General features: G+C 56.1%; 1 protein-coding gene across 1 annotated transcript in view; it reads left to right on the top strand.

The window, feature by feature from the left end:
• The window catches only part of LOC119106097 (ankyrin repeat domain-containing protein 17-like), a 20,073-nt gene extending 12,067 nt beyond the window's left edge, over nucleotides 1-8,006 (top strand). Inside the window, exons 3-6 of the mRNA XM_037229694.1 lie at nucleotides 6,013-6,110; nucleotides 6,760-6,892; nucleotides 7,285-7,410; nucleotides 7,962-8,006. Coding sequence (XP_037085589.1) covers nucleotides 6,013-6,110; nucleotides 6,760-6,892; nucleotides 7,285-7,410; nucleotides 7,962-8,006 — 402 coding nt within the window. The remainder of the gene's footprint in view (nucleotides 1-6,012; nucleotides 6,111-6,759; nucleotides 6,893-7,284; nucleotides 7,411-7,961) is intronic.
• Nucleotides 8,007-8,766: the final 760 nt, after the last annotated feature.

Raw genomic sequence — 8,766 nt, forward strand, 5'->3', positions numbered from 1 at the left:
TGACCTTAATCGCTGCATTCGGTGCGATGGCAGAATTTGAATGACGATATCATTTACCGGCCGGATATTCGAGCCATGTTGAACGTGGTGTTAGTTCGTGAAGAATTGATGGGGGATTGATAGCCCACAGAAGGTGCCCACACAACATATATCATCTTATATATTACCGGCCGGATTTCGCCAAGGTAGAGAGTGACAGAAGAGAGAGAGAGAGAGAGAGAGAGAGAGAGAGGAGAGAGAGAGAGAGAGAGAGAAGAGAGAGAGAGAGAGAGAGAGAGAGAGAGAGAGAGAGAGAGAGAGAGAGAGAGAGAGAGAGAGAGAGAGAGAGAGAGAGAGAGAGGAGAGAGAGAGAGAGAGAGAGAGAGAGAGAGAGAGAGAGAGAGAGCGAGGCTCCCCTCGGCTACCCCACTGGATCAGGCTGAGGTCAGTTGTGGGGGGGGTCCTGCGGTGGGCGTCGTGCGCGGCTGCCTGGCCGCCGCTGGATGTTGTGCGCCGCCGGCTGCCGCTGTCACGCCTTCCCACAAGAGCGAATTTATAATGAGGAGCCCATTAGTCAGCATACGAGCCCGATGATGTTAGCACACGGCTCGGCACGCTGCGGCTCCGGTACACCCGACACCACACACCACGTGAGCCACAGAGCTAGTGTGAAGCGGGCATTGGCGGGATGGCGGATCCGGTCAGGCACCATGAACGGCTGTCCCCCCACCCATGGCTGTGCGCCCTTAACCACGGTACCCCACGGTACGAGCGCTTTAGCCCGCCCACAGTACGAGCGCCCGGCGCGACCTGCGTCCACGCCTTACGGTCTCCTCGGCCGGCGCGCTCTGGAGACTCGGCCTGACCGGCCTGTCCGGCGACCGGATTCTTCGTCGCCTTCCCTATGAGCGTCGATGGCGGGATCCCTATCCGCCCCGAACATCCCGTCACCAATCGCTCATAAGGCCCGGCGTACACCACGTCGGAAGAGCAGACTGACTCCTGTCCTCTCCCAAAGCGGAGGCACCACGGATAGACTCTGCTACCGCCATGCACACATCAAGCATCCTGGGCGGTATCCCTACGGGTCCTTGGTCATTTCATGACCAATGCCTCTTTTAGGCCGTCACGCCTGGGGTCAAGTGGGAAATACAATCAAACGAGTCAGCCGTCTCCAAAATAGCGAAAACTGTGTCTTGAGCCGCGCCACCCCACAACTTCTATCTGCGTAAAAGCAGGACTTCGGTTCGTCTGGCTCCTCGCCTTGTCGTAGCCGCGCCGGACTGGTCGCTTGCCGGCGGGCCGTGAGCAGTGGACTGCTCTGTACGTCCACACCACAAGAGACTGTCATCTGCCGGCGGGTCGCGGGCGTCCGCGCCGCCATCGCGCACCGCCGGGTGCTGCCCTCTACCGCGATTTCCCATGTCGGCTGACAGATGGCGTCCGTGTCTCCTTACGGAACGCCGTCCTGGGCGGCGTCGCGCGAGTACATTCCCCTGTCTCGCAGAACTGCGGGAGACCCCTCGAGATGCGGCGGGCTCGGCGCACCTCACCGCTATGCCTCAAACACCCCGCCAGGCGGTCTCTCTTCGACTTCTAGCCAACATCGCCGGATCATGTCCGGTTCGGAAAATTCGACGCCGTTCTCCCCTACACTGAACCTCCGGCGTCCGTATCGGATCAATCTCGGACGAGATGGGCCTTTGCTGACCAAACATGAATCCCGTCCATCATTTGGCCAGAGAGCGATCCAGGCCTAGCGAACGGAGAGGAAGATAAAAGCTGGGCAATACACGCGCCGCTGAGGGAATCAGTGTAGCGCATGCGCTGAGCGGAGCTGGACCGCACTAACCTGTTTAACAGCGAGGGTGGACAGAAAGAAAAGAAAACATGTGTTAGGAGGAGGACAACGATAAAAAACAAAGCAGAACACTCACAAAAACACGGCAATCGACCTCACCCACGCGAGGGTACCTCACTGGCCCAGCTGACCTATCTGGCGGACGAAGGAGGTGGAGCGGCGAAGTGGTGATCAGGCGAAGGAGGTGGAGCAGCATGCACATAACGAAGCGTGAGCGGGCGCACCGGGTGGAGCTTGGTAAGAGCTTGGGTGTCCCGCGACGAATCAAGGGGAGAGATGGAAAACGAGTGACCAACTGAGCGGGAAGCGAGCCAGGCATACACGGGCATCCGGCAAGACCATCCCGTCCGTCAACCCGGCAAGGGCGACCAAGTGGAGGACAAAAGGGCAGCGCGATTGTGAGCGGATCGCGCATGCGCACTGTCCATGCTCAGGCGGGAATTCGGTGCCTAAAAAAACAAAACAAAAACAAAACAAAACATTCACAAAAACGCACCGACACCAGCGACAACGGGAGCGGAATACCAACGTCCCGTTGGCCGGGAAAACAAACCTTGGTCTGTGCGGATGTCCCATGAAACTGTGCAGTCTACCGACCTAGGCAACGTGATCAACAACCAATGGGGAGAAGGCAGCGTCGTCATCAGAGAAGCCGAGCATGCGCACTGGATCTAACCCGTTAGGGTCCGGCCACCTTGAACTATTGACGAAACAACGAATGGAGCAATATAAGGCGAACTGTCTACCTGACCCACGTTCTACCACAACTGCACGCCGACGCGGCCCGTACGCCGCGTCTGGCCGCGACAACGGCCAGGCGAGGGCCCAGACAAGCCGATGCGACTCTGCATGGCCTCATCCACCGGCAAACTCCGGACTCCTACGGGTCGTGTCAACGAGCGGAGCGAGAGTCTGCGCCCAAGCATACATCCAGGGCTCCGGACACAGCACCGCCCAACGCTGGGCCGAGTGTCCTCTCGCCGTCCGAACCAACCTCATCCAGCCTCGCTCCCTCACTAAGCCATCGCAATGCAAACCGTCATCTGTATTCACACATAAAGACAACGAGGCAAAACAACATCACTCACACGATGCGACACACCAGTCCATCGCTTCAGGGCGAGCTCAGTGTCGAGCCGCGTGGGACCTTACACACTCACACCCGAGCCCCTCCCCCCTTTCCTCAGCTCCGCGGAGGGATCCGGGAACCGCGGCCTACGCCCCCCGATGGGGAGCGGGGTGAAAAGACACACTCGGTGCACCAGCCGTCCATGGCCCGGTGAAATGGAAGGGGGGGGGGGGGGGCAACAACCTGGGCACTGACATCGTGTGCGCTGTCGTCGGTGACCGTCGTACGCCGTGTCGAATGTCACAGCCGGGTGCTGTGAGTTTGGGCCTCGGAGGGTCGACCTCAAGGTGCAGCTGTAGGCGTCGGGCGCACTCACCGGCACTGTACTCTCCCTCCAGAGCCTCTCGCACGATATTTTATTGACCTTCGACACCTCCCAACTGGGTCGGCCTGCCTTCGTCGTCTTGCGTGATACAATGGGTTTGCCGGCTCGCCCCCTCCGTCCAATGCGTCGTCGGGGCCGGCATGCACCGCTCCCAGAGTCCGGCCCTTCGACGTGCCCCTAGGCCAGATCTCGGGCGTGGCGTCGCTGGCGACGACGCAAGGCCCGCCCGCCCTTGCCTCAGGCCTCGCTGTTGGGTTACATAGGGAATGTTCTACATGTTTTCTGGTTCTGTCTGGGTCGTTGGCATTCTGGGCCGGCCCGAGTGCACGCATGCAGCCTGGCAGGCAATTCACAATACATCAAGTCATCACCAACCTATCTGTACCGTCTAACGAAACATTGTCTGTGCCCGCTATCCGCCTATTGCTATTGGGTGATCAGTATGTGTGACAATGTCGTAATGCAACCGCGCGACCCATCCATTACCGGTTTCATCCGATTCATCCATAAATGTTCCCATGTGGAGAGATGTGTGGCAGTGAGCACAAACGCAACTGATAAGTTTAGCCAGTTGTGGTCAGTTACTCTAGAAAGACTCTAAATGCACCACACTGAAGCCTATGTCAGCGGAGTGTACTGCCGTCGCGTGGTAGCCTCTGAAGCATGGGGCACCGTCACTGTATGTGACCCCCGTGTGTGTATATAAATAAACCACCGGTGGAATCCAGACAAGTGAAAAATAGTCATCAGTGAGCTCGCTTCGTCATATCTGATGCCTGCCTTAATATGTTCAAAGGTGACACGCTTACAAAAAAAACACTGAAACTTGTCATCTGACGGTGACCTTTTGCTCGATTTCTTTTTGCACAATTGCACATCCACTGACGAATGCTAAGTCTATAAAACATTTAGATTTATTAAGCAGCACCATATCATACATGAACACCACGAGCAGACCATTTCAGCGGCGAAGATGACAGCAGGAGGGCTGCTAGACAAAGCTGCGGAAAACACGGCTCTGACGTCACACTTCTCCCGGTTCAAAACCTAGCCCAGTAAGCTTGGCTAACGCGGCGTCACACCATTTCACGCGGCGTCAGTGCTAGCTCGGTAAGCTTGGCTAGCGCGCCGTCACACCATCTCACCTGATGCCATCTCACCTCAGTGCTAGCTCGGTAAGCTTGACTAGCGAGAGTCATATCACTTCGTCCGGCGCCAGTGCTAGTACAGAAAGCTTGGCTAGTGCGCCGTCACACCAGATCACCCGGCGGCATGTCGGTCATCAGGTGATCCGACGTTCGGTCCCGGGGCTTCGGCCTCATCTGGCCGGCGTCGGCAGGACAGCTGATCATTACGTCGTCCTTTGTACTAAATACGCCATGCCTAGTACTATATATATCGTCCTTGGTACAGTTTACGGCACACGTCGTTTCGTTACCGTTCATCCCTTGCACGCACTTGCTGTCTTTGTGGGCTAACGTTCGAGGGGGCAGGCTGGAACCAAGCAAGCCGTTTTCCCAAGCATTTGGTGACCAATACGTACATGAACCAGAGTTGGAATTTTAACCAGACCATTAGACCACTGAGACAATCGAGAGTGAGAGGGAAAACTTAAGATGCTAGAAATGGAATTAATTTGTTGCCACCGACAGGTACCTGCTGAAGAAGCGCTGTGACGTCTCGGCCAAGGTCAAGGGCAACAAGCAGACAGCTTTGACCTTAGCCTGTTTCAAGGGCCACGACGAGGTGGTTGGTCTTCTGCTCCAGCATGGGGCCAACCCCGAACACGTCGCCAAGTTTGGAACTTGTCAGGTGATAAACGGCCGCTCTAGCCGGCCTGTGCGATGAAGTCAGTTGTCAGCTGTTCATTAGGCCAAAAAAGATGCTGTCGTTTTCATGGCGCGTCTGCCAAAAGGTGGTCAGAACCGCAGACCTATTTTCCGAGACCACGGCCCTGCACTGTCAAGTCTACAGACCCGTGTTCTGAGACCACACCTTGCACTGACATGTCTGCAGACCAATGTTCCGAGACCACGTCCTGCACTGACGTGTCTGCAGCTTGATCCGACAATGACATGATGACATGACCTGTCTGCAGTCTGACCCGATGATGGCATGACCTGCCTGTTGTCTAAGCCGACAATCGTATGATCTGGCTGCGGTTTGATCCGACAATCACATGAAATGTTTGCGATCTGACACGCAATTTCTGCAGGCGGGATCGATATGTTTTCCGTTGGACTCTAGTTTTTAGGCCTGGTAGGACATATTCAGTCTGGTCTGTCGAGTCCGCAAGTTCAATGAATTTTTGCAGTCTGGTTTGAGATGCTGGCCGACCGGATTGATGTACGCATTATCCTACGCGTCATGATCACCTTTTATGATGGCATGGCTACAGTCTGTACCGAGATCGGTCTATACATCGGTCCAGTCTAACGGCACGAGTTCGCAGTCTAAAGAGGTGCGGTTTCAGTCGGAACTTTCACGTCTAAGGGCTGAACTGGCATACCAACAGTGGCATACCGTGTCCACCGCTGGTCAGCCTCGTCCACAGTCTGAACCATGCGTACCGATAGCGGCTTATCCGTGTCCACCGCTGGCCAGCCTCGCTACACAGTCTGACCTGTGACGGCCGCAGACGGAGATGACGCCGCTGATGGCGGTCCGCCTACCAAGGCTTCCCGAAGGTGGTGCGGCTGCTGTTGGAGCGGGACGTAGATAGTCAACGCCACGGTGCCCGGCGGCGGCGGCAAGACGGCGCTCATGCTCGCCGCCTGGCGCGGCCACACCACCCTCGTCATGCTGCTCATCGCCAGGTGAGGATCGGTCGGCACGTGAGCGGGGTTACCATGGCGCGGCCTGGGGCGTCGGGCTGGGGTTGTGGTGCGGGTTTGATGTAGCTCGAGTGTGGCTGTGTGCTGCTGAGGCGGTCAGGCGCCAGTGGTGTCTCTGTTTTGGTTCGGGTGCATGGCGCGTGCCGGACGGTGAGCCCTGGGGCCTCCTGTGGGAGGACAGAAACGACGGTTGGTCAGGCCGTGGTGTCATTATCGTTAGCATTGCAATAGCAGTACGGGTGTTGTTGCCTCCTGTCCATTGGATTTGGCGGGATTTTGTGCAAGAGTATGGACCCCCTGAGACCTCAAGTTCTTTCGAGGGTTCTGGAATAGGCAACTATCACCACTGCATGTGTACTTTTTCCACTGTGTGTCAACAATTTGTGAAACCTCTGTGTGTGCTATCACAACCGTAAATGTTACGGGCACGTTTATAATTATGCGTCATACGCACCATTTTAAACACCAGGAGCATTGTACGCGGTCCCAATGCGCCATGTCATTGCTGTACGCATGAGTTACTTGCCCAAAACTAAGCTGAAGAAAATGCTCTTCGAGCAGCCGGTGACCAGCCACAGCAGAACAACCACAACATCTGTCTGTTTCGCCAGAACCCAATTGATATTTACAGAGGGGTGGCAATCGAAGCCCGCAACACGGCGGGCCGCACTGCCCTCTGGTGGGCTCTGGATGCGGGTCACGCCACCACAGCACGCCTGCTGCAGACGTGCGACGCCTCGGTCGACGTGCAGGACACCAGACAGGTCTGTGGCAGGCAGCTCAGGATACGTCGTAGCGACTGCAGTAGGGATGGGTGTGCGTGAGGGGCTTAAGAGTTGACAGGGTCTATGCTAGTCCGAATGGAGCACAGATGAGCTCCCTGTTCTCCTGTTGGGCTGCTATCGACATGGATCTAGTATATCTAAGGCGTCTGTGCCGACCTGCTGTCTTTGTGCCCACCATGTGCTGAGATTTTATGTACAACAGCGGAGCATCCGTCTGTTGGCATTGTCCCTATTTTCCGTGACCGAGTGTCTCGTAGCATATCGTACGCGATCCCATCTGGGCGCCTGCCTATGCCGCTTGTAATCGCACGTCAGCCTGCTGCGTCCCCGTTGTGACAGTCCAAGCTAACCTGAGCTCTTTACGGGGTCAGGTGTCGTGCATCATGGCGGCGTACCGCCGCGGCAACGTGGAGCTGGTGCGCTGGCTGTTGGGGTGTGTGTCGCAGCTGCCGTCTGACGCCGAGCTGAAGCAGTGCCTCCGGTCCCGCTCGAAGAAGGTGAGGGTGTAACGCGGTCTCGGGGCAGTGGTGACGGGACATGAGTGAAGCGACCAGTGGGATGTATAGTGCAACGGCGCTGTAGAAGTGAAAGCGTGAGGAGTTGTCTATTACGGATTTCAGTTGAGTGGTGAATATAGCAAGTTAACATCTACGGCAGCATCTAGAGGTATCGTGCTGCACATGGAATTCGATTATGGAGATCTCTGAAGAAGATATTTTTGACCTCCTGTGATGTCACCGAGCCACATCACTGCCTGATATCTCTCTTCCCCTTTGGTTCAAAGCGCCGCGACTGAGGCTGTGCAGTGGGCTGGCTGTGGTCAGTGCGTCATCGCCGAAGGGGTATCTCGTCGGGACTCATTCCCAGATCGGCCCAGGCCCACCGCCGTCTTTTTGCCTGTCATGCCACCTCCAGGACGATAATGGTTTAGTTCGTCGCCCTGCCACTAGGGGCGTGACACTAATCCCTCTTCTCTCGCCCGCAGCATTCGCTGGCCCTTCGTGGGTCCCTGTTACCTCTGGGGACCCTTTTTAAACGCCGCGCACAGTGCCTGTACTTCATCCGAGCCGAGAGGAAGCAGCGGGGGTACTGAGCGGGCAGGAAGGGCGAATCCTTCCTCGAAGAGCTGGCTCCTGATGTCGTCGAGGAGAAGTGGAAGAAACCAGCCACCAAAGACAAGGTGCATTGGCGTGTACCTTCCTCACTCATATTGTCCATACTAATGTGCCAACGTGACCGACATGTCACCGGGTGAGGATGATGTGACGGCGCGCTAGCCAAGCTTACTGGGCTGGCAGCTAGCGCCGGGTGAGGTGATTTGACGGTCGCTAGTCAACCTTACTAAGCTAGCACTGACGCCGCGTGAGATGATGTGACTGGCGCGCTAGCCAAGCTTACTGAGCTGGCACTGACGCCGGGGGAAGTGTGACGTCAGAGCCGTGTTCTCCGCAGCCGTGTCTGGCGGCCCTCGTGTTGTCATATTCGCCACAGAAATGGTCTGCTTGGGGTGTTCATGTACTGTATGGTGCTGTTAAGTAAATACAGATTCCTCATAAACATTGCGTTTGTCAGTGGACGTGCAATTGAGCAAGGAGCATCTGAGAAAATTTGGCTTGGATGTCAAACACAAATGATATCTGAGTAAACTAAAAACACCAAGTTCACAGGGTATGTCGACCTCTAGGACTAGACCTCACTTGTGTCATTTCAAGCTCCATAGGTTGCGACCTTCGGGTCAAATGAGATAAACTGAAGTCACCCCACATGGGTAATGCAGTGCTTTCATATCTCTTTAAGCAAGCTGCTTTAACCTAATAAGAACCCCTCATGGGCAAAATGTCACCTGTTATTTC

The sequence above is a fragment of the Pollicipes pollicipes genome, unplaced genomic scaffold (genome assembly GCF_011947565.3).
Source record: "Pollicipes pollicipes isolate AB1234 unplaced genomic scaffold, Ppol_2.1 Scaffold_6138;HRSCAF=7277_pilon_pilon_pilon, whole genome shotgun sequence".
NCBI lineage: Eukaryota > Metazoa > Arthropoda > Thecostraca > Pollicipedomorpha > Pollicipedidae > Pollicipes > Pollicipes pollicipes.